The following is a 25322-nucleotide window of genomic DNA, read 5'->3' on the forward strand; positions in this document are numbered from 1 at the left end:
ACAAATTTCAACAGCACGAGCCAGCGTCGAATTGCGACTGAGAGCTTCATTCGTGTGAGTGTGCGGACAAGGTACCAAGTGTTCTTGACACTATCGAACAAGCAGTTTCTTCCGAGGCTAAGCTGTTCGAGGCAGCATCCTTACCAGGCTTGCATTACGGTGGACTAAGGCAATGCATACTGCACGCCAGCGTTCCGCACTCGTACTGACGTGATAACTTCGTGCATGACATGGATCCTTCGTATTCTTCACCATCCCCGACCGACATGCATTCCATCCGATGTATGCTTGGCAAAGGAATATGCGGCGCAATCTCCTCCATGCGAGGTTACATCTTATCTGATTCACTCGTCTGATAATCTCTTACCTTTTTGAGCCATCTACATCGCCACCATTGATCCTTGGGTTGGGATCTTCGAGCAGACATGCTGCTTGTTTGCTTTTTTCTCATACATGGGGTGGCCCTAATCACGTGCGACACGTCTGTGCATTCTCTCATAGGAATTTGTCGATTTCTACGTAAAAGATGCACAGACCTATCCAGCTCATTTATTATACCCCTTGTAAAACCTTCTCTCACTCTTCATTCTTGAGTTTATCTGCATTCACTTTGTGCCATTCTGTTTGTACCACTCATCATGGACTCCACGATCAATGTGCGCAACCCGGTATCAACTAAGGATATGCATAATCCTGAGGCGAACCATCAATTATCACAAGATGAAACTTTGAAGAAGTTCGAGACGGAGAATCTCACTAGACTTGACGACGAGCGTGCAGAAGATCGACAACTGCTATCGCACGAAGAAGAAAAGAAGTTGTTACGCCGGGTAGACTTGCGTCTTATGGTACTATGTGCAGTTATCTTCATGATTAAGAATGTCGATGCCAACAACGTACAATATATACCCTACCTCTCATACCTAGAAGCCAAAGCACTAATTACCGTCGCAACAGGCTGCAAACGCTCGCATCATGAACAAGGGCACACCTCGGAATATTCTGACTCAGCTCGAGATGACTGGCGACGAGTACAATTTCGTGAACACTATTTACTTTGTTTGTTACCTTGGAATCGTGGAATCATCAAACTGCAAGCATTATTGACGCTGTCACAGATACCCTTCATCGTGTTCGAAATCCCGTCAAATCTGATTGTGAAGAAAATGCTTCCTTCGAGGTTCCAGTCTAGGATAATGGTAAGCTGAAATCGTTCTTGTCAATTACATGTTCTGACCTAATCGCGAAGGTAACTTGGGGCATTGCGCTAGCATGTCATGCCGCTGTTACAACAAAGGGAGGGCTCTACACCGCACGATTTTTCCTCGGACTCGTAAGTATACCTGAGACAGAGGTCATAAATACGCTGACGATATTTCAGTGCGAGGCTGGAATGTTCCCAGGAATCGTCCTTCAAATGACATACTGGTACCGTGCGGATGAAATGACTTGGCGCTTTTTGATTTTCTGTGAGTACCAAATTTGGCATTCAGAAATCTCAAGTGCAAAAAATATATATTAATTGGCCACAGATTCATTCGAATTTTTTGCCAACGTTGTTAGTGCTTTGCTTGCGTTCGGTTTCGACCATATGAATGGCATGAAAGGATTATCTGGATGGCAATGGTAAGTTGCTCCTTGATGCTCTATATTAATTCTGGTTGCTAAACAGCCCCCAACAGGTTTTTCTTGCTGGAGGGAGTATTTACAGTTGCATTTGGAATTTTGATATGGTTTATTTTACCCGACTGTGAGTGATTTCGTCGAGCGAACAATTCAATTTCAGCTGATTATGGTGTGCACTTTCCAGTCCCTGATCAAGCCAAATGGCTTACTGAGAAGGAAAAAGCCTTCCTCAAGGCTCGACTTCCCGCAAACGCTCCACGTTCAGACGAGGTGAACTTCAATTGGAAAGAGATCGTTGAAACCTTGAAAGACCAACGTCTCTGGCTGTTCACACTAATGTGGGCGACCAAGACCGTTGGCTCTTCTGGTCTTTCATTTTATCTTCCTGAGATTGTGTCTACGCTGAAACTTACGTATGCTCTCTCCTCTGTCACTTGATTCACAATGCTAATTCACTGAATCGCAGGTCAATTGCCCAGAGCCAGCTCCTGACTATTCCTTCTTCAGTACTCCCGATACTGCTGATCGCTGGGCAAACCTTCTTGACATGGAAGCGGAATGTACCATATCCAATCATTCCTTTTGTATACATGTCCATTACGCTGATTTGCTACGCGGTTCTCTACACGTATCCAAATGTCGGAGGGGTGTATGCTGCCACAGTCATCGCTGCTTCGGTATCGTTGGCATGGTTCTCTTCAGCATGGCCATGGCGACTTCAAACGACTTCGAAAGCCACGGGCTCCGCCTTCGCCATCGCCTTCTCTAATTCTCTCGGTCAGATTGGGTCAGTTGTCGGGCCACAGATTTTCCGTGTCAAATATGCTCCAAGATACTCAACTTCCTTCGGCATTGCTATGGGTTTCACCGTCATTTGCCTCGTCACGATTGCCTACACCTGGTGGGTAACGAGAGAGACAGAGAGACAGACACGATACATACAGAAGCAAAGGATCGCCGCGGCACGAAACGGTGGATTTATCACACAAGACGTAGATATCAACGCGGACTTTCGAAATCGGAAGGACGGAGCGGCCTAGTTATGCGGACTCGAGCGATATGTTCGGATGCTTTTGTATCGCAAAGAAGATGAGTCAGTCGATAGCTTTTGGGCGAAGCTTTTTGCTTTAGTACTACAGGGGAAGAGTGTGATAGGGGCAACATCTAATAAATGTAAGTAAATACGCGTAAAGATATTGTACATCATACTTAGAACTTCTATAAAGGAATGCTGCAAATTAAAAATCAAGATACCCTGGTTAGGGAGTGCTTTCACAAGGAGCTTCATGGGCTTAGTAAACTTGTGCAGTATCGTGGCCAGGGCACTGTTTCGTGCCAAGACTGATGCAAATCGGCACACCGCTCCCTCAAAAAATAATACATAGTTACACCAGGGTATGTTATACATTGGCAATGTTGCAATATCGAAATATTATCATAATTTACATTTGTAACTGAGAACAGCGTAATCCAGTCTAACGCTTTTGCTATATGTTCTATTATTATTTCAGGATTTCTCTATGATGTCGACATTCTGCTTCTTCTTTTTCGCTCTTCGCCTCCAGATTACAATGGCCAGAGCAACAACTGCTGCAATCGCACCTTCATAAAGGTCAGTATCCTAGGAAGAGACAAAGGAAAACTACTTACCGAGAACACTAATAACAATGAGTGGTACTTTAGCATTTGATGGTATTATTTGCACGGGCGGATTGCCTTTGCTGTCGGCCTGAGCTGTTACTTGGGGTGCGGCGACAGTCACTGTGACGCGTTGCGAAATAAAAACTATTTCGTCCGCCTCAGGCGTTTCCGGCTCCGCTCCAGGGGCACTGAACGATTGAGTGACAGTGACAACTGTCGTGACGGTCGGTGAGTCTTTTCGGGTTGTGCTCGGTGTTAGAAGTGATTGCGGTATACGTAAGGTCGTCGTCTGTAACGACGTTGGGGTAGTTATTGTCGAGGAAGGGCGAAGCGAGGTTCGTGGTAGAAGTGTCCCTTGGACATTCGAAGGGTGATCTGAGGCTGGTGCTCCTCTTGTGAAGGATTCGCTCTGCGTATGAGATGAGGTAGCCTGAACTGCTGGTGAAAGAGGAGGTGTTTTCTCAGCAGCCTGCACGACATTTTCGCGCTCTTGTCTTCCTACAAGCTTAGGAACTTGGATAGGGCAAGGGCGTGGTTTTCGGCGGGATTCAATCATGGCCTTTACCAGCCACGATAGTTTGAAGGAGAAAACAAAGACTAAATAAGTGGTATGCGGAGACTGGAATGTTGGACAGCAATTAAGTGAGCTGACGCGTACGCTATGTATGTACAAGTCGAATCGGGACATAAAGGACATAAAACAAAGTAAGGTCACCATTATCTGTGTTCTACAAACATCAGTGACACGTACGAAGCTTTTGGACCGTTTCACACTATATAACCGCCCGAGCAGATCCCTAGCCAATCAGAGGGTCCACCGATGTAACACGTTCAACTCTGACGAATCTTATGGTCCTCCTTATGTGCAAGCATACGTTTGATGATGATGTTTCCGGTGCGGCTCCTGCTCTTTGTGATACAATTCGGCTCCTTGCATTGTTGAGGTAGGGTTAAATGGCCGATATCTACGGGGCCGAACGTTGCGGTTTCACCTACTCTATTAGTCTTCTCTATCGGTCTCTTGAGATATACTTCATTGAAATAAGTTCTAACCTCCACAAGCACTCATTTATTCACAATCAGTTTCCTATCTTCGTGCGCATCTACAACATGTCTCGCAATCGTTCTTCCTTGTCAGGTCTCCCAACCAAAATAACGAGGCGTTTCACCACTTTAGAAGGGTTCCGGGAGATTGGAGACCTTTATGTTGCGGGATCCAATGTGCGCGTTTTCTCTGTTCAAAATCAATTCGACTCGGAGTTGTATGAAGACGACAGAACCACGAGAAGTTCATTCAGCCTACCAAGCCAAAGACGCTCTGATATAGTGCTTGGACTTGAAGAAAACAAACGAAATCCTGATGACAACGAGGCTGTGACGACTCCTCAGGACACCAAACCTCTTCCCGAAGCGCCCTATCATGTCTTTTCCAATAAAGAAAGATGGGTAGTCGTGGTTCTGATTGGAAGTGCAGGACTCTTCTCAGGCCTCTCGTCAAACATCTACTTCCCAGCTCTGGATGCAATCGCACAGGTATGCCTCTCCTGTCTTCACATGGGTTGGGACTAATCATTTCTTTAGGACCTAAACATCAGTCTGAATTCGGTGTCTCTCACAATCACATCTTACCTGATCATTCAAGGTATCTCTCCATTACTTTGGGGCACCCTCTCAGACACTATTGGGAGGAGGCAAATATACATTTACTCATTTCTGGTGTACATACTGGCGAATATCGGCCTATCTTTCTCCCCAACCTTTACAGTACTATTCATATTTCGCGGACTTCAAGCTGCTGGAAGTGCTTCGACGGTCAGCATTGGTACGTACTTAACATCATTCCCAGCATGAGTGATCCGCTGAACAATCAGGAAATGGCGTTATCCAAGACATCATCCCACCAGCTGAAAGGGGAGGTTTCATCAGCTTCTATCAAGCGAGTGAGTGTCAACTCCGCCCTCGATACTGAAATCATCTTCTCATATGGACTTTAGTTCGAAATCTCAGCATTGCCGTTGGCCCAGTGCTTGGTGGTATACTCAATAATTTCTTCGGCTTCAGGTATTATTTTCTCATCCCCAGAAGAATACCTGGCAATGTCATTGACATTCAACAGATCGATCTTTATCTTTCTTCTCATACTTTCAACCCTTACGCTCGTTGCAATTCTCCTATTTCTGCCCGAAACCCTTCGTAGCATTGCAGGAGATGGCAGTGTGCGGCTCCATGGCATTCACAGACCGTTCATCCGTAGAAGAACAAAGGAATCCCTTTACGACGATCCTAGCACTGCCGATGTTGCACACAATCGCCCCAATGTAACGGCCAGAACTTTCGTTGAGCCCTTACTGCTGCTGAAGGAAAAGGACATCTTGCTCAGTTTGTTATTTGGCGGTACTGTTTATGCAGTCTGGAGTATGGTGACAGCCAGTACTACTGGGATCTTCAAGAGAAGTTTCCACTTAAGCAACCTGCTTCTCGGACTTTCATTCATTCCAAATGGTTAGTCTACTTTCCCTTGCTAAATCCTATGAATGTCTTGAGCCATTATGCTGACTGCCAGTGGCACAGGCCTAGGAACAATCGTTGGCTCGACCATAGTTGGCAACCTAATGAACCAGTCATACGTTCAAGCGGAGGCAGCGTACAAGGAACGACGTGGCCTCGCGCCTACGTTCGTTTTGTCCAAAAAGGCCATACCGCTCGATTTCCCGATTGAACATGCACGTCTGCAGCACATCGGTTGGATAACCGTGGCTTTTATCCTCAGCACTGCTGCTTACGGCTTCTCGGTCGCCTTTGACAACTTGACATCTAGGCCAGGATGGATTGCCTTGCCACTTGTCCTACAGTTCCTGATTGCTGCGACCTCGAATGCGATATTTGCAATCAACCAGACTATGGTATCGGATTTGTGTCCGGGTAGAGGTGCATCGAGCACAGCAATCAACAACCTCGTAAGGTGTAGTCTAGGCGCTATTGGCGTTGCTTTCGTCGAGAAGATGATAGAAAACTTGAGCGTTGCTGGAGCTTTCCTGGGATTGTCGTTGATCACCTTGGGGACCGTTCCGATGGTGGTGATACAGTGGTATTGGGGAAGAGATTGGAGAAGGGAAAGGGGCGAGCGAGGGGCGCGAGATAAAATGTAGAATACGACCACGTGTTTAGAATCTATTTCAAAATCAAATAAATCAAGAATTCAATGAAGCGCTGTTCAAGGAAGTGCTTGTGCAAGAATACCGTCGACCTTCGTAGATCTGCTCCATTATTGAGGCTCAGACAGGTGCTCCATTGAGACGCGTCATCGCTACCTATATACAAGTATCCCTCAGTGGCTTGGTAAATCCGCTAGCCAAGTAAAAGATACCCCGTCCGCTTTTGTCTCCTTCAGCGCACTTGTTTCCTTCATCGCTCTTATCTCTTCGTCTCTCTCGTCCTCAGGAGCCATTATACCTTAACCACAATGGCGTTGCTCGATCGCGCTGCGTTGTCCTATGTGGCAGACTGGATCATCATCGTTGTGTTCTTGGGCATTGCCGGCGCATTTACCATCCTGGAGCCAGTCAAACGCGACTTTTCATTGACAAATGATGCTATCTCCTACCCTTATCGCGAAGATACGATTTCGATACCGCTTCTTTTTATCATTGCCGTGGTTGCTCCTGCCATCATCATCGCCATCGTTTGCGCTGCCCTTGTGCGCATACCACCTCGACCAGGCATAGAGCCATCGACTAAGGCGCATTGGAAGCGCAAGTTGTGGGAATTGCATGCTACATGGCTGGGTCTCGCGTTCTCCCTCACGCTTTCGCTCTTCCTGACCCAGACCATGAAGAACATGTTCGGAAAACATCGTCCGGATTTCCTGGCGCGCTGCAATCCGGATATTGTAAACATGGATAAATATCTCGTGGGCGGTTACACCAGTGAAGCACTCGAGGGCACTTCGCAATTAGTGAATTGGCAGATATGTCGCAGCAAGGATGGAACTGGGGTCGGGAAATCAGAATTCATTGATGGATTTAGGAGCTTTCCAAGTGGGCATTGCACGGGTTTGTTTGTCTCTATCATTTGAAATCTGTAAAATTGTATAGCTAACAACATCGTCTCAGTCGCCTTTGCAGGTCTGACCTATCTCACTCTCTTTTTGGCTGCTAAGTTTTCCACCAACGTCCCATTTTTGAGGTCTGCGCCCGGTAGAGAACCGAGCCACTTCCCATATGCGGATGAGAGAAAGGCATCTGCAGCACCTCCACTGTATCTGTGGGTAATAGTGTTCATTCCCTTTGGGGCCGCCATCTACATTGCTTCGACGCGCTTCACAGATTACAAGCATGCAGGTTTCGACGTCCTATCTGGGTCCTTAGAGGGTGCTGTAGTTGCTTGGTTCGCTTTCCGAGTGTATCATCTCCCCGTTCGTCGCGGAGCTGGTTGGGCTTGGGCACCCCGCCACCGAAACGCAGCATGGGGGATAGGAGTTGGAATGGGCAGCTATGGCATACTCAGCCATTCCAAAACCAATATGCACAGACAGGCTGACGCTGAGCGGGCGGGCGCAGATGGACGGCACACCGCATCAGTCGAACTGCGTGATCTTCGTGCCACCGAAACGGCAGATGGAAGCTACGACAGCCATCGTGCCTTGGTATGATGATACAGTACATGGCAACTGTGAGCACATGTGCTTGAAAGAATGATTCCAATTGGTCGAGGCACTGTTCAGTAAGGCCAAAAACGACGCGTATGGTCGCTTAAGATCAACAACTATTTATGGGAAGAAGGATGATCGATGAACCCCACTGTCGGTAGGAGAGGGATTTGCAAGTGTATACTAGTAAATAGTACAAAATACAAACACACATTTACAGGCGTAGCCTTATCTGGTAGTCAGTAGCATGCTCGTTACAGCGTGACGTCGGATTAGAGTTGATTGGTAGTCCTTGAACAAGGTTAGGCTCCTTATCCGTGCCCTGCCTAAAACCATTTGTTGACGATCTAGACCGAATTTTGCAAACCGAGTACGAATCCGAATACCTACATGCAGCTACAACACGCTTTGACCAAGTGAATAGCAAGGGGGCGTGCGGACAAAACAAAACCGCGCCGCCATCTCCGCCATCTCCGTCATGTCCGGCTGATCAATTAAGCCTGCCAAGAAGATGCTTAGCCCATTCTAGCTTGGTTTAGCCTAGCTGAAGATATGGTAGGCTTCACAACCCTGGAATGACACATCGATCCACATCAACACAGGCCAGCAGGATTGAAAACACCGACTTTTTGATAAGCAACAACTTGTTCGAGGCCCGGAGGACTTACTAGGAGAAGCCGTCGATTACGGTTTTGCGGAGACAACAGAGCTGGAACACGCCTCCTGAGTTCCACAGAATCGAGTTCAGTCAATCTATTTAGATAAGGCACGGACTACAAGTGAATTGCCATTTAACCTTTGGTATTGTGGTATGATATTTCGGGTCAAGAATCTCCCGCGAGGTCTCCCAGATAAAAATACAGTGAAGAGAGGTTTCACCTAGTCATCTAGGTTGTTGTTCTTGACACAAACATGAAGCAGAGGTAGAATGCTCAATTCAATTGACTCCGTACTTGATTTGAATCTACAGGCTGCGTCTCATGCTGCTCGGTGGATCCATCTAAACCGACTTGGCTTTGATTGGTGCTACTCCATACCATGCAACAACGCCGACGCCCACAAAGGCCGCCACGCAGCTAAAGACCAACGCTACGATGCCTCTGGGTGTGAACCCCGCCGGCAATGGTCCTGGGGCTTTGTTCTCTCCTGCCAGATCGAATAAGTCGACTGTATTACCAGCAGCATTACCTGCCGTGGGAACACGCGATGATTTGCAAACGTCCAAGTGATTTTCTGGTATGCCATCCGCGAGCTGCTTCTGAAGTGACAGCGGCGACTCAATCATCGTGGCAACAAGTCCGGATGCCACGTGCCATTCGATGTGGCAGTGGAACAGCCAGATTCCAGGGTTGTTAGCACGGAATCGTAGGACGATATTCCCATTGGGATTTACCAACACCGTATCACGCCTCATTGGGCTCGCGGGAAATGTGCCATCCGTAATCTGACTGGCATCATAAGGACCGGCTTCTTCCTCCGAACGATAGGCAACTTGGAAGGCGTGGCCATGTAAATGGAATGGATGTCTACATAGATGTAAGTGAACAGGATCCATTGTTATTCTGACTGAAGAACGGCTGTCGGGCATGTGGAAGAACTTACTTTCCTGGATCGTTATTGTTAAGTATGATTTCGATAACTTCGTTTTCAGAGAGAACGAATTGATTTGTATATGATCCGTAGATCTCCGGATTGGAAGCATTGGCTCCAGTCGAGAGGGCGGTATACAGAGTCGGAACTTTTGGTGCAACGTATGTCTTATCATTAAAGAAGGCACTGATTATAGGCTATTAGCATAATTCTCCAGGCGTACAACCCCATACAGTCACATGCGGTGATTGTATGAGACAGTAACAGTCGACATGAACGAGCTAACTTACTAGTTCGCGCCATCGATCAGATTGTCCATCTTCATATCCAATGTGATCGACCTGTCAACATGCTGGAGCAGCGGCTCACTATCCTGAGGTACGAGTGTGAAATCGTCGAAGGGCGCGAATTCCGAAATCTCTTTGGCTGCGGGTTTTTCTTTGGTGCTGTCATAAACGAGCCAACCAGTGACATTCGGATTCAGGCCGTCTGGTACGACATCGAACAAGTCCTAATTGAACCGTTATTGTAAGTTCCTCGAATTGTTTGGATTGATGCCAAATGATCTCTCCAAAAAGCACTAAAAGGGCAACGCAGGTGGAAATCGAGACAATCATACCTGATCCATACTCCCAACGAAGGCAAAGTTGCCAGCCGTCGAATTTTTGGTTGTAATCAGTACGCTGTACCTTTGCGCAGCTGTCATGTAGATCATGCTTGCTTCCGTTGGTTCAGTGTATATGCCATCTACCTCAACGATTCTCATAGTGTGATCCTCGAACCACACATACTGGGCTGCGAACGCCCCCATATTCACCATCCTCACAAGATATGTTTTTCCTGGTTCTACGGCCACAGAGAGATCTCTCGTTTCATTAACAAGAGAAGACTGAGGCACAGGCTCAGCGCCAGAAGGATTGCTGATGGATAAAAACGAGTTAAGGAGCGGGTTCATCAGGCTGTGATACCAGTCGGAGAATGTGAGAACAATCTCGGCATCATAGAGATTTTTATGAGGAGATTCAGGATCGTGAATTATGAGCGCTCCGCGTAGTCCGTCTGGATATTGGCCTCTACTATGCGAGTGGTACCAATATGTACCTGGCTGATCGACCTATAGGAATGTGTTACTCAGAATTTCGTCGCTAGTATCAACAGTTTGGACTCACTGTAAAATTGTACACAAAGCTGCTTCCTGGTGGGATATCGCACTGGGTGACGGCGACAGGCCCATCCATATGGGTTGATCCATTCTGATAAATGCCGTGAAAATGTAGACTGGTTGATTCGTTGTGCAGGGAGTTGGTCACATTAATGATAAGGCGATCCCCTTTGTCTGCTGTTATTGTCGGAATAGGCCACTGTCCATTGATGCCGATGACTGGGCGATTTTGGAGACCGTCAGGGTTGGCATAGACCCAGCCAACGTCGAAGTTGTGGTTGATGGTGCTCGCGTGCGCGAACCCCACGAGAGAGTACAAAAGAAATGATGATGTTCTGAAGTATGGGAGCATGTTGCACAAGACAGTGAAAGTATGTCCTCAGAACGTTCGTAGGGTCTCACAACCTGTTGCAAGTAGATCAAAACCCAGGTGTCACCGAGTCTTATCGAACGAGACAAATTACCGTAGATCGAACACTTGGGCCCCCAGTTTTGTTCCAGAGGGGTCAGCAACATCCAACTGGTGTCGCTCGAACGAGGCGGAGAACTATCGGATCATCTGATAAGCCACAGATAAACATGCAGCTTCATTGAGAGCAACCATTCGCCAGACCATGCCGTGTGACACGAAGATCGAGGACAATAATGGACTTTAATGGGATCTAGACCCACGTGTTGAAAGCTCTGCCGTAGAATTACGTGAAATTATTAGTCGCCATTGAGCCGACCTGCGGAAGCTCCTAAGTCAGGACCAGGGAAGGAACATATCATGAGCGAGTTGAGCCGATCTTTCGTCAACGAGCGTTTCTCACAAATTCTTCCACTTGTTCACCACATCTCAAAACAATCCATTGGCCATCAACACGACCTTTTCAAACAATGCCTAACGTCTTTGCTGTTCCAGGTAGGAATGTTCGCGTCTTGGAAACATTCTATGATAAAGCTGACCTTCCCCATTCTTCTTCATTTGCTTTCGCGAGAGCCTCGAGACGAGCATTATTGTCTCAGTCCTTCTGTCATTTCTTAAGCAGACTCTGAGTCTTGAAAATGATGCTGCAATTCAAAGAAAGTTGATAAAGCAGGTAAATTTAGGTCAATGCCCACACAAATTTAGATTCTGACAATCGTTAGATCTGGCTTGGTGTTGGCCTAGGAGTGATCATATGTCTCATTATTGGCGCGGGTTTAATCGCTGCGTTCTATACTGCGGGTAAAAGAGCCTTTGATGCCGCAGAATATCTCTGGGAGGGAGTCTTTGCCATCGTCGCCTCCATTATCATTACAATCATGGGAGCTGCCCTGCTACGGATAAACAAGCTACAAGAGAGATGGAATGCTAAACTCAAAAAGATTTTCGAACAAGACGATACGTCAAAGCTTCCGGTATCTAGTCGATTTAAGAAGTGGTCGGAAAAGAATGCGATGTTTTTACTTCCGTTCGTCACGGTTCTTAGAGAGGGCATCGAAGCCGTCCTGTAAGCAAAACCACAATTCTATAGTGGAAAGACACTGACGGATCATAGTTTCATTGCTGGCGTTGGAGTTGGTATGCCAGCAACATCGTTTCCCTTGGCAGTGTTCTGTGGGCTCGGAGCTGGTATTCTCGTCGGAGTCCTGATTTACAAGTAAGTTGGCTGTAGGAAACAAATTCAAGCTTTGCATACAACTCACATCACCAGGGGCGGAAATAGAACCTCTCTCCAGATATTCCTTGTCGCTTCTACATGCTTTCTCTACCTTGTAGCTGCTGGTCTTTTCTCGAAGGGTGTTTGGGACTTTGAAACCCATCAGGTTTGTCTATCGATACCATAATATTACCTTGGTCCTAACGATCCCAGTGGGTCAAAGTTGCCGGTGAAGGCGCTGTCGAGGCTGGAAATGGCCCAGGGTCATACGATATCCGCAAGAGCGTTTGGCATGTAAATGTGAGGGTTCTCCTTGACTCGATGTTTACTCTGAGCTAAAAAAATTATAGTGCTGCAGCCCAGCAAGCTACGGAGAAGGCGGATGGGGAGTCTTCAACTCCCTGTTTGGTTGGGAGAATTCTGCGACCTATGGGTCTGTCATTTCCTACAACCTATACTGGCTGGTTGTAATCATCTACTTTTTCTGTCAAGGATTCAAGGAAAGGAAGGGCCACTGGCCACTGCAAAAGGCTCCTCAGCAAAATGAGGATGCTGCTAGCGAGCCTGTTGTCGTACACGAAACGCCAGTCACGAAGCCATAAGGATGGGGAGATCGAGCTGCGGTTTGAATGTTGCATTCAGCTCAGCTCGTCACAAGCTTGGAGACAATTGTCGGATCCAGATCAGAACGTTGATCAAAAAGTGATACACATTTATGCATACAGAAACACATGTAGTTTCATAGTTGGCTCTTGCAAACTTGCTAGCACTTCTCAGTGTTAATGATAAATACTACATTCATTCAATGTATATACTCGTATCTGACGAGGAAATACAACTTTCAGCAAGTGATAATGTTTTCCTTTGGCGCTTTCTCTCATTGCTGGATTAGCCTTCAAAAAGTTGTCCAGCTTCTATTCTGTATTATGAATCAACTTTGGTGAGTAAAAGTGCTCATGGAAATGTCCTTGATCGGAGCCTTCTGTGAACCCGACAAAAGCACCTCATTCCTTCTCGGGGTCATAGGTACTCATGCTTCCAACCTCCTCACATTGCGCGGCCCATTAGGCCCTTCCTCAAGTCTACTTCCTCGAAACATGTGCTCTTCCTAGCACTAAAGCCGACGCATAGGCGTTGTGCCGTTTTCTGAATTCCGAAAATTATCACCTGCATGCTAGGGAGCTAGTAGTATGAATCTAATGCATGAACAAGGGTTCTGAGTTTATCAGATGTTTTGTGGTGAGGTGGACCTCAGAGTTGCCATCCGTACCCAACATGGAAACGAGCGCCACCAAGTCTCCATTCACTATGACAAGCACCAGCGCTAGTAATAAGCTTCTTCATCAAGCATCGGCATGCTGGATCACCCTTGCAAATAGAAAAAAATAATCTTCCCTGCAAACACTAATGCAACTATCGCTAATATGCGAGGTTGCGGGTCTAGCTCGACATGAAAGAGAGTTGCTTGCTATCAAGTATCGTGCGATTGAATTGATGTCGGGCATTAAGGCAGTATCCGCTTGAACTATGAACAACACATCTAGTATACTTTTGGTACCGTTTATTCGAGGTTCACTGCCGCGGAATTTAAAACTCAGGCGATATCGCTGTGACATTTGGGCGAATTGGCTGATCCTGCTGCAAGCTCGCCGACCGGCCTCTTCGCGCGATTCTTCCCAAAAAGGGTTTTAGATCCGGCGCAACATCAGATAAATCCAAACGCTCTACGGCCTTCTGCAGAGTCAGTCAGGATGTGGACCCCCAGTGCCTAAGGATATGAAAAGTTCAAGCTCGTGGAGGTGTGGAGAGATACTGGTTCGGATCTAACCCCAACTCGGGGTCACTTTCCAACAAACTCTAATCCTGACATGTTCCAACACCATCGGCATGCTTCTGTGTGAGTAATCTGTCACTTTCAATTTTGTGAAGGCGCTCAAATGCACAAGACCTACCCGGGCGCTGTGCACGCAGTTTATGCATTATCAGGGTAGTCAAGATGATCAAGTCGACAATCTACGGAGCGGGTACTTTCATGTCGCGTATGAGACATTTTACCATGTTTAATTTTGGTCTTATTATGATTTTTTCTATCTATTGTTTCGATAGAAACACCATGGATGGACTAATCACCTTGTCTCTATTTCCAATGCCATTATAGTTTGAGACCATCTGGTATGATGGGTGTCTGCTCACGGTAGTGAAAGGTAGGTCAAGTTCAGTTCCTGTTAAACATGAGTGCGGAAAACCCAAGATACTCTTGTCTTTCGAAAAAAACATTCTTGATAGCCATTTCAATATTATCTATTGGGTAAATACCGTCTTTGAAATAAGAGTAAAGATTTTCTATTGCAATAAATAGAATCGGTTCATGAGAGAACAATCCTCCCTTGAAGACGAGCCCTATTACCATCGAAAACATGGAAATCGACTCATCCAGCGGACGACCATTGATTTAATGATCAAAGGCAATGGTAGCATCTGCCTTGAGAAAAGCCGCAGCCTTTTGCTACAAAAGTAGCCGACAATTCTCACCAATTCTGACGTCCAGAGTGACTTTGACCGAGCGTTACAATGGGTCCGCAAACCAATGCTGCTCTGAATACCTTTCATGAGCATTTACATCATGAATCCACATGAAAGCCCCCTCTCCGTACAAAACACCCCGACTTGAGCTGTAGATAGATGTTTTCTCACGATGATTCCATGCTCTGTGGCCTGTTCACTCAGAAGACCGTGAATTATGTAGAAGGAGAGGACATCATCACTCGCACAGCCAAACAGAACCACCCATTTCTCGCAGGAGCTTCATCCGCGCAGAAGTCGATAATGCTGTCTTCTTCATTCACAACAAAGAAAGGTGTCATTACTTTTGACTTCTTCCCGCTGGCCTCTATGCTTGCCGATATTGGATTTTGTGAATTATCTACGGCAAGAGGCTTGCTTGCATAGAGATGCTTGATAACCGAACGAAACCAGCCTTCAATCATTGTGACAAAATCGCTTCCAAACTTGATTCGTTCGAGCTACTTTCGAGCGCTTCTTTATAAAGTGCGTCGAACACCATAGCTGTGGAGAATCCTGTATTTGCATCAACTTGTTATTTCCAAGCACAAGATCACAGATATGACACACTGTGAGATTCATGCGGATGACGATCTAGAAGTGAGCCCGACGCAATGACGGTGGTTCGAAACTCAGTCCGTTCAAATGGTGACTTGGTTTACTTTAGAAATGCCTCAAAATGTTCATGTCAATTGAGAAAGTCTTATACACGCGAGGTTCCTTTATACAATCATAAGACTGGCATGAAGATCTATTAAAATGAGAACTGGTGATGATGAAGAAAGTAGTCGTGTGCGTGGTTGTAAAGGACACTTGTGATCTTGATAAGGGTTGTAGTTATAAGATTTGATATTCAGTCGATATTCTCGGAGGTAAGGGTCAGATACCTAGATGAAAGTCCCCTTGATCTACTCTTCATATATGAAATTGCCATGCCGTGAACAATTGTCCACGACTTCGATCACCTCCTACACATCATACACATCCCTCCACTCCAATCTATCTTCACAATCGTATGCATAAAACCCATCACACACAGACACACAGTCCAGTCCCAACAGTCATTCATCAAACACATTTACAAAGAGTCTCTCATGATAGTCTTTTCCAGAAATAAAACAGCATTACAATCTTCCTCATAACTATTTGGTATCACGCGCAAAAAGCGAAGGAGCGTCATGGTATCTGGCTAAGGTTCCAACTCCCACACACCACTCCGTTTACATACACCCAAAACCCCTGCAACCCCCATAAAAGTCGAAAGATGAAAGTCAAACATAATAACATGAGATTTAGAAAGAGAATGGAAAGAAAAGAAAGCACCCAGGAGATCCCAACAACATCTAGTATAAATCGGGGGCCTCACGAGAGGGGGATGAAATCCCAGTCGCTGCCCATATTGTGAAGGTGAAGTGATGCATGCCATCCGACGTTGAATCCACTCATTCCGGGACGGAAAACTACATTGCAAGGAGACCATACATGCCATCATCGTTTGTACAATACAATCGTTAACGAACCAACAACTGATCATCAGTAGAAGATCACGGGTCTGCACTTTTGGGGTTCACCAGGTAGATGTCTGGCACCTTTGGCACTTGCGGAGATTTCTGCAGCGCTTGTTTGATGGCCTCGCGGCTCTTTTCCCTCTCCTTCGGGTCGCCTCCTCCGCCTGTTAGCCTGCGCATGCCGCTTCGGAAGCGGCTGCGGGTGTCTTCTCTGATGGGCTTCATCACGTTTTCCAGACTGAAAGTCTTGTCTGTGGCGGTGCCTGCGCTGTTGCTGCGTCCCGTGGTTATCTCGTCATCGGAAAAGGGCTCACCCATTTCGTCCAAGGTTGATGATAGACCTGGCGAGAGCCGTTGAGGTTGATTGGAAGCAGAGGGTGAGGTGATGGAACGGGAATGGAGGCCAGGGCGAGCAGGTGCTGTGAGAGGGGGTTTGGCGTTCGCAAGAACCGAAGGCGCGGAGGTGAAAGAGGTGAAGGCTCCTGGGGTCATGACTCCAGGGTCCCTAGATGAGGAGAGCTTATGATCGGTGAACCCGCCCTGGAACGAAGTGACGCTAGCATTTCGAGTCAAGGATTTGTGCAGGATCGGGGCTGTCTGCTGGTCATAGAGATTCTCCCGCGTGTTGAGATTTCCTGGCAGCGTGGAGAATGAACCGTTACCATAGCGGCTGTTGCCAAAGACCGAGCTGTCGGGCAGATCCGTAAGCGTTTCAGTATCGTCATCGTCTTCGAAGAAATCATCGAGACTGTCCAATTTCATCACCAGCTCTCCAATGTGGCTGTCACCACGGGTATCCTCGGACGTCATCGTAGCCGTGCGGTAATCCGACATGGGGCTGAACGGGAATTCGTCCTGTCGGAACTCGATCTTCGGAGTGGCAGCGGTGTCTACATCTATGTTCTCTGCGTTTGCGCACGTATAGAATACGGCGTGGACGTTGGATCGTGTTGATTGCGAATGATGCGCAGGAATTGGTATCGACCAGCCGCTCGCTTCCGGGATGCCGTATAATGACTGCGTCTTCTCGTATTGTTTCTTGAAAGCACGGCTACTGTGAGAGCCAGCCATGCTCATGCGCAGATGTTGACGCTCGAGAGGGGTGGGAGCGCTAGTGAAATTCATGACGCAATCCAGGACGGCCAAAGCCTGGGGACAGAAATCGGTTTGTAGAAGTCGGAGAAGGGGCGATATTAGATCTGCCCCCTTTGTAGCAATCTCTGGTTTCCGCATGTCTATCTCCGGAATGATAACACAGAGGACTTCCATGGTGTTGATCTTCATCCAGTCCAACTTGTTGCTGAGTAAACTAAGCAAGAATACCAGGCTCGTGAATTCCAGCTCGGGGAAGAAGGACGACCGGATCGCAGAGATGACCTGTGCCACAAAATCCTTCTCCGCTCTGTATCTCTTGTTTGCGAATGCAGTCAATGCCTGTGATAGATCGACGCAGTCGTATGACTCGGCTACCTGTGACAAAACTTCGGCATGGGCAGTCACGAAAGGGTCCTTGGTGGCCTCGTCAAACGAGCGCAAGAACCTGGGCATATTGGCGAGAACAGTATAGACAAGGCGGGTATCGTCGCCAACGATGCGGCTGGGGGGAAGGATTACCAGTCTCTCGAGAAGGCGCAGACTTCGATCTAGACAGACACTTGATCGTAAACCTTTGTATATGAGAGGGGCAAGACCTTCAAATTGTCCCTCCCATTTTGGAGGACAATTGATTTCCAGAATCTCAAGTAGGGCGGGGTTTCCTAGATCGATCTTATCCATGAATTTGTCTAACATGCGCATGCTCTCCATAAACTCTCCTTCATGTATGGTGTCTAAGCATGCGCATGTTGTCCAGAAGAGCTGAGGGTATTGAATGAGGTCATCTGGTGTCAGTGCCTCGATAATGACTCTGAGAGTTGTCAAAATCTCCATCGAGAAGAATTGAATATCACTTTCGTCATCCGAAATTGTATTGGAAAGTCTCGCCAACATGTCGGAGAGCATCGGCTGGTCAAGTGTACTCAGTATGCAACGGAACAATTGGAACGATCGACAAGCGAGATGTCGCACTGGACAGGAGGTCGCCCATTTCAGCGTGATCTTCCCCCATTTCTCCCTCAGACCTGGACAAGCATATTCCATAATCCTGAGGACTTCCGTTGCGACATAGGCCATGGCCTCGGGGACCTTTGCGCCCGAATCCTCTGAGTCTTTGCCGTTCTTGTCGTCGTAATTCCAAACGACCTTGGGATCGTGCCGCCTCACACTCTCGATGAAGTCCTCAACGGACCGTTTCTCATCCGAATCTTCCTCAAGCGAAGATATGACTAGCCCATGAATGAGGTGGATTACCATCTCTCGAGCTTGATCTTGAACAACCCCTGTGTAATGGTCCCACAATACCAAAACGACCTGGAGCAAAAGTGGCACGTGTTCGGCAGAAAGCTGTAATGGAGGAATGACGAGATCAACCAGTAGGATGAGACATATCTGTCCCAAGGCGAAGCCAGATTGTTTATTGCTGGTGGGGAGGAGCGCATTCAGGTCTGCGAGATAAGGCACGTTGCCAGCGTCGGCGGGCGGTGGAACAGGTTCGCGCTTCTCGGCCACCATGTTGCGTGGATTGATCTGGAGCAGCAGGAACTCGATGACCTTTTGTCCTGATATCGTGCCCGACAAATGGACGACAATCTGTTTGGAATAATCAACAAAGTTTTGTTCCCGCTTGTCCAAGCAGAGCTTTATTATGAAGTCGAGTATCGTCTGCACATTCCCGCCATAGGGTCCGTTGGCGAGGGCTTGCCACAATGCTTGAATCTCGTTATGTAATGCGTTACTACACCGCACAGTGATCTCAAAGAGATTGACGAGCAGCATGTACGAGTTGGCAGTGGGCCCTCCTTCAGGAAATACTTGTAGCTCAATGGATTGAACCCAGGGAAGCATTGCTGCGACCATGTTGCGCTGGTGATCTGGCTGCAATTCCTTGAAGTAGTACGAGAATTGGGAGAACACCAGGAAAGCTAGCTCAGAATGTTCTTTTGCAAGCCTGCAGGACATCTCGAACTGTGCGGCTTTGTAGACTGCTATTGTCTTATCCGAAATACTGATGTCGAGATCTTGTAGTTTCGAATTTTTCTGTTCCCGGGCTTCTAGCACTCTCAGCAAGCGCGCAGACTTCATCCGCAACTCGTTGTTTTCGTGTCCCAATGTGTATAGCCCCGCGCTGAGCACCTTCCAGTAAGGTAGTGCATGGTCTTCTCGTTCAGTGAGGACTTGGGTAACGACTTCAAAATAGCTTTCTAGAGATTTGGCGAATTTCGAAAGGTAACACATCTCTATCGCCCGTTCGAGAAGATAGGTGTGTTCCCTGTTGTGGATAATGAGGTTCTTTAGTGCGCGTCGGCCGATTGCATGAGTGCGATCACTTGCATTCTCAAAGATGCTATCGATCCAAGACAGCATGCGACGGACGTCGAATTGGAGATGCACCTTGCTGTCCGTGGTGATGCTGACTGGCCCACCGCATAGTGCAGCCATGGCGCTAAGGGCCGCAGTCCGGAGATCGCGCTTTTCGATCTCCATGGCAGCTGTGGCTATGCCTTTGTTTCCCATCTCTGCCTCTCTGTCCAGCATGGAGCGTCTCATGTGTTCTTCGCGCTGACGTATTTCGGGTTGATTGGCAGAATAACCGCACCAGTCTTCCATCAACGTGAAGGCAGCTTTTCGTGCTTGGAATGGCATCCACTGAAGCGGATCCTGTGTTTTGTTGATCCCTTCGAACAATACCTCTACGAGGCCACAATAGTGGGTCCGCAGCTTTTGGAAGTTCCATTCATTCTGGACGTCTGTGTCGCTGAGGAATATGCGCAAGTCTTTTGTGTAGTTCATGAGATTATTAAGGATCCACTCGTCATTGTAGGCTTCCGGTTCCTTGAGAAAATGGGAGGTGAGCTTGTACACATGAGTGATCTCGGTGCGGAGATGATCGGTACGACGATTTCGACGCGGACTACTGATGGTTCTTGTGTGCATGCCTAGACGTGACTTTGCTTCCTCTGCACACGCTGCTGCGTGACCTTGAAGAGATTCCAAGAGCGTCCGGTACAGATTCATGTTGATCGATCCTAGCCCCACAACAGCAGCGTCTCGTACTGCTAAGTTATCGGTTGACAGGAATGGGAGCACCTTGGCAAACAATTCTGAAGCGGTGTATACCTTATTGGAGCTCTTCTGCGAGGACTTGGAGCTTTTCCGGGAATGCGCCACCGGGCTATGGAGTGCGACTTGGTTGCTTTGCCCTAGGTTGGTGAGGGTAGTGAAAGCAAAGATGAGATAGAGCTTCCATTGCTCGACTATCATCTCGGGGGACGTAGTTGCGAGACGACTGCTGTATCTTCCACCATTGGAATCGAATGCGGAATATGGACCAGTGCGGTGTCCTTCAATTAACGTTACCAGAGTTTTATGCATCTGAGCAAGGCGTGCGCAGACTATATCGCGAGTAAGGGTGACGGCGAACGGGCAGCCTTCGAAACTGAGTCGTATAAGATTTGGGAAAATCTTGAACCAAAGGGTGGAGTCGTAAGGGACGTCGCTGCTGCACAATTCGACTAGAGTACTTTGAACATTGCTCTTCCTCATTCCTCGCTGTAAACGACTCCGTTCGGCGAGCGACAGTTTTTCGAGGCTGATATCCAAAACCTTCTGTGGACTGTCTTCCATGACCCGAATCACTCTCGAGCTACTGCCTCCAAGGGCGATATCAAATTCGGTGACAAGGCGAAGGACCGTAACAGCGTAGGACCGGACGCGACGAGATGGGGAACACAGGAAGAACAGGCCATGCGACTCGACCTCGTCCACATGGGCCCAGACAGAGGAGAGATCGAGATGCACTCCCCTATGGCCCGAGGTACCATCATCAGGAGTGTCGAGCGCCGCTTTTCTTGTCTTCTGTTTTATTTCCTCAATCCAAACTTGGAGCAGTTCCACGTAAAGTTTTAGTGTACTCTCTATGTGACCCGGTCCCAGCATTCCACCGTCAGACATGGTAGCATAGCGGTCATCAAAATTGAATATGAATCTGGCAAAGCCTATGGTCACTTGCTGTGCATGCGATTGCCTTGCAATGGATTTTAAGGACTGTGCTGATGACAGGGCGATGTTTTTTTGCACGTGGGCAGTCCCCGTACACAAAAGATTGATAAGCGAGTTGAATGGGATATGAGGAGACAAGCATCGCGGCAATGCCTGTACCGCAACATGCAAGAGATCATAAAAGCTCTGGCGAGGGTCGGCGGATACCTGATGATCGTCGCGTCGGGCGAAATTAAAGGCATCGGACATTGGAGTTTTTGGAGTTGCGAGTGAAAACTTCTCGTCGAGAACGGCCTGTCCGCCAAAGGCATTGTCGCAAATGATAGTAATCTCTCCCAGAATCTTGCAGAAACGCACGTAGTACTCCTTGGCAACCTCAGCAAAGCCGGTGAAGTTGACAGGTCTGGAGAGTCGCTCATCCTTGAGCAGAGAAGATTTAAGTTGCAAGTGTTGCATTGGCTTTGAATGGGAAGGCAGCGCGGGAAGACCGGTGGAGTCTAAAGATGGATCCGAGTCGAAGGAGACAGGAAATGGTGGCTGTGCGGTGTTCTCCAAATCCGACACGATTGCAAGGAAAGACCGTATGCCTATAACCATGCGGTCAGGTTCGAGGTTCTCGGCACGCAGGTTGTGCCCAGACAAGAAGACATCAGCGTTCAGTAGAGGAAAAATCAGCGTCTTGAAACAAAGATCTTGGAACTTGTACCCAATGATACGCGTAAGTTGAATCAGTGGCTCTGCGATTGTGGGCTCTGTAGACAGGTATGACCTCTTCCCTGGCTGGAACACCATCCGGATTATTTCCTCGAGTTTGCGTGCAGCGATGTTGGGCGAATCAGTGTTCGTTCGATAGAGGTATGACCACACTAGCTGGCACAATCCCCGAAGAGCAAGAGCCCTCGTGGCACGCTCTTTAAGCCTGGGCTGTGTAGACAAAGCAAGAGCCGACCACTGAGTGGTGATGTTCTCGGGAGGTGAGGCACTGAGCAGGGCGCACATCAGCGGAAACGCCTCTTGCCAGTGTTTTGGTTTGCCAAGCAGAAGGGACACTCTTGGTTTCATAGTCTCAATCACTGCTCTCCATTTTTGACAGCTGAGGTTCTCCGCTGGTGTGTTCGCGGCAATGCGTATAAGCAGCTCCCGGAGAACCTGGCAATATGCGTACTTGATAGTCTGGCCGTGTACGGTCGAAAACAGTCTGGCTAGTGAAAGCATGTAATCGCAAGTGCGGTCCCAGGCATCCTCTGGATGGGACCTGACTTTCATGTACCGCATGGAGCGAACAAGAAGGGCCCCCTTCGTCTCTAGCTCTCGGCTGAATTGGGTTTTTACGGCAAATTGGCTATCGATGGTTTTAAGTTCCCCGATGTACTTGTCGCGAACATTGTCGAAGACGAGCTCGCTCAAAGCACCCAAGAGCTGGCCATAAATAACCCAGTTGGCATGGCACAGTGGTGATTCCTCAACTAGTTCAGGTTCGACGCTGATGAGCTGTCCGTAGAAAAGCCCAAGAAGACGGTCTGCCATTTCCACCGTCAAAGACTGCAAGTCCGTTTGGGTTATGATTTCGATAAGAACACGGCAAAGTATATATGTTGAGACAGTTGAACGTTGCTCTGCTTGGGCAAGCACTTGTTGTAGGACAAGGATATTTTCGGGGCTTGAAGAGATTGATCCCGAGCTCGCATGGTCTCCTACACTTTGAACAGGTTCGGTATTGCGGCGAGGAAGAACCGTTGGGGGAAGGGAAGCACCTTGTCTTGCCTGCCTTGAGAATTAGTAACAATCACTGTCGTAGAATATGTGTACTCACGCTGGCGAGCTTCAGCCTCTGGGAGTTTGCTTCGTCGCTTTTTGCCTTCCGCCAGTGCATTATCGTATCGATGAGAGGTTTTGGTTTGTGGCGAGCAATATGGCCCAGGGCGGAAATGAGTTGATCGAAACTCGGATCCACGCCTGGACCGCAAACCTTTTCAACATTCACCTCTGGTTGTCCACGATCCGTCATGCACTGTTCTATCATCTTTGAAGTCTGGTCCATGAACTACGGCAAACACTGTGTTAGCACCTCAACCGATGGAGGAAACTTATCCGGATCGACTTACCGAGTTGAAAAGATGATGCAGGGCATATTCGCTCACTGTCTTTGTCTCGTGGGGATGCTGGTGGTGCCGAGATTGCGACCGGTGGTGGTGATGTCCCTTCCGCGACGAACGACTGAGGCCCCGCTCTGGCTTGCGTACGGTTGAAGTCTGATTCCCGGTGCCATCGTGGGCACTTACAGGAGATGCCACGCCTCCTCCTGAGTGGCCATTGGGCGGTGCCGACACGTTCTGTAAGCCGTTGGCCATGGAGGCCTCGGTGATGTTCTCCTCCGCCATTACTGGTCCATCGAGAGAGCCAGCGCCGCTGGCGGCAATGATCTGCGGACTCAGCGGGCTGGTGGCAGGAGAATTGACGAAGCTGGTGTTGCGGGAGTGTTGAATGCCATGTACGATGGAGGTATTACGGTGGTGATTGTAGGGAAGGGAGGGTTTCCGTTCGAGGCCCCGGTCAGGGCTCGAATTGCTACCGGGTATCAAGACGACAGGCGTTTGCGAACGCGGCGATATTGTACGGCCGGAGGTGGTCAGCGCCCGCCCTCGTGTGACAGAAGATTCTCGGGAGGGAGCCGATGGACCAAAGGAAGCGTCAGTATGGTGCGACGTATTTCGAGCCTGCTGGGCGGGCTGCGCCAGTGGGGAGGACGCTGCTGCAGCGAGTCACAGGGGTCAGCTCAATACAAATACGGAGTGGGAAAGTTTCAACGTCCAGACAAGCTCGGCGGCGAACACGGGAGAGGGGCGGATATGCACAGATGGTTGTTGACAAACAGTGCACTCCTTCGAGCCGTGCCTAGGGATGGCGGCGGTTTTGGAGATTCGACATATGAAGCTGTTTCTGAGGGAGGGGGCTTTTTGGACTGGGATGCGGATATGGGGGCGTGTTGGAGAAGAAGAAGGGGTTACTCACACATGTTGCCGGCATCTCACTTGTCATATGCGCGCAGCAGAGTTGACAAGGAACAGCAAGAGGTATGATATGTTCAACCGGTCGTCATGATGGTGATGCGGAGGGGGGGTTAGATTTCTCGGAGGGAGCGGAGGTGCGAATATGTAATGATGTCTAGGTCGGTCGTCTTTTAGTTTTCAACAATCGACCCTTGCGGCTTCCAGGTCGGTTCCTGGCACTAGACCGCTTTCATAGGTCATGATCGCTGTTTGGTGGTGGGCGTAAGGCTATGGCGGGCAATCCAACCGGAAGATCTGGGCTGACGGTCATACCTATAGTGTATACATATAACATCCTCGTGAGACTTCATCAGCTTACCATAGTCAAGTAAATAATGTTAAATGTGATATGATGTATGTTATAGTAAAATTACTGCGGGTAGATCTAGGGCCATGGCAATGTCGGCTACTGATTACCTCATGTGCTTGTACCCTCTCACGCTCTGCTCATATCCTCTGTGTATGTACAAAGAAGGAGGAGCACCACAATGGCCGACATCATTGGCCGAACATTGAAATCAGGGTAGATATAGAGAGAGAACAGTAAGATCAAAGGAAAATAAAGTAGATAAGATTGATTGATAAGAACGTTCAATGCTGAAACAGTAACGATGCACGCGAGTGGGATACCCGGCACCTGGTAGTAGTAGCAGTAATTTAGGAGATACTCCACAGTCCCCTCCACTATACGATGGATTGCTTTAGTAAATCCTCCGATCCGATCATCTTAGAGTAAAGGCTGGAGATCACCTGCAAATTATCGCCCGTATTGCTTTTCCTATTAATCTTACAATGTTTTGTGAAAGCCAGGCT

General features: G+C 48.1%; 7 protein-coding genes across 7 annotated transcripts; 4 read left to right on the forward strand and 3 right to left on the reverse strand.

The window, feature by feature from the left end:
* Positions 1-683: 683 nt before the first annotated feature.
* Positions 684-2666, forward strand: BU24DRAFT_357242 (putative pantothenate transporter; the record flags this gene model as incomplete). Its single annotated transcript, XM_033523940.1, has 9 exons — positions 684-896; positions 958-1059; positions 1119-1199; positions 1250-1333; positions 1382-1469; positions 1533-1626; positions 1683-1750; positions 1811-2039; positions 2093-2666. The coding sequence occupies 9 exons, from the start codon at positions 684-686 to the stop codon at positions 2664-2666; spliced, it is 1533 nt and encodes a 510-aa protein (XP_033378343.1).
* Positions 2667-3133: 467 nt separating this feature from the next.
* On the reverse strand, positions 3134-3959 carry BU24DRAFT_473184 (uncharacterized protein; the record flags this gene model as incomplete). Its single annotated transcript, XM_033532762.1, has 2 exons — positions 3277-3959; positions 3134-3228 (listed from the first exon to the last, which is right to left on the reverse strand). The coding sequence occupies exons 1-2, from the start codon at positions 3953-3955 to the stop codon at positions 3134-3136; spliced, it is 774 nt and encodes a 257-aa protein (XP_033378344.1). The 5' UTR covers positions 3956-3959.
* Positions 3960-4377: 418 nt separating this feature from the next.
* Positions 4378-6416, forward strand: BU24DRAFT_473189 (MFS general substrate transporter; the record flags this gene model as incomplete). The annotated part of the gene is made up of 6 exons (XM_033532763.1): positions 4378-4813; positions 4910-5089; positions 5139-5207; positions 5262-5328; positions 5384-5769; positions 5839-6416. 6 exons carry the CDS (start codon positions 4378-4380, stop codon positions 6414-6416), a joined length of 1716 nt encoding a protein of 571 aa, XP_033378345.1.
* Positions 6417-6730: 314 nt separating this feature from the next.
* On the forward strand, positions 6731-7980 carry BU24DRAFT_473195 (PAP2-domain-containing protein; the record flags this gene model as incomplete). The annotated part of the gene is made up of 2 exons (XM_033532764.1): positions 6731-7319; positions 7380-7980. 2 exons carry the CDS (start codon positions 6731-6733, stop codon positions 7916-7918), a joined length of 1128 nt encoding a protein of 375 aa, XP_033378346.1. The 3' UTR covers positions 7919-7980.
* Positions 7981-8506: 526 nt separating this feature from the next.
* On the reverse strand, positions 8507-11386 carry BU24DRAFT_473199 (multicopper oxidase; the record flags this gene model as incomplete). The annotated part of the gene is made up of 6 exons (XM_033532765.1): positions 8507-9441; positions 9518-9691; positions 9796-10016; positions 10125-10619; positions 10675-11002; positions 11367-11386. 6 exons carry the CDS (start codon positions 11384-11386, stop codon positions 8916-8918), a joined length of 1764 nt encoding a protein of 587 aa, XP_033378347.1. The 3' UTR covers positions 8507-8915.
* A 234-nt stretch (positions 11387-11620) lies between these two features.
* Positions 11621-12894, forward strand: BU24DRAFT_357678 (plasma membrane iron permease-like protein; the record flags this gene model as incomplete). The annotated part of the gene is made up of 6 exons (XM_033523965.1): positions 11621-11749; positions 11799-12142; positions 12191-12292; positions 12347-12458; positions 12506-12592; positions 12643-12894. Coding segments are annotated over 6 exons (1026 nt in total), but the record flags the coding sequence as incomplete, so codon positions are not given.
* A 3504-nt stretch (positions 12895-16398) lies between these two features.
* On the reverse strand, positions 16399-24475 carry BU24DRAFT_414452 (uncharacterized protein; the record flags this gene model as incomplete). Its single annotated transcript, XM_033526218.1, has 4 exons — positions 16399-23223; positions 23273-23503; positions 23565-24208; positions 24472-24475. The coding sequence occupies 4 exons, from the start codon at positions 24473-24475 to the stop codon at positions 16399-16401; spliced, it is 7704 nt and encodes a 2567-aa protein (XP_033378349.1).
* Between the last annotated feature and the right edge of the window lie 847 nt (positions 24476-25322).

This window comes from Aaosphaeria arxii (genome assembly GCF_010015735.1).
Source record: "Aaosphaeria arxii CBS 175.79 unplaced genomic scaffold BU24scaffold_12, whole genome shotgun sequence".
NCBI lineage: Eukaryota > Fungi > Ascomycota > Dothideomycetes > Pleosporales > Aaosphaeria > Aaosphaeria arxii.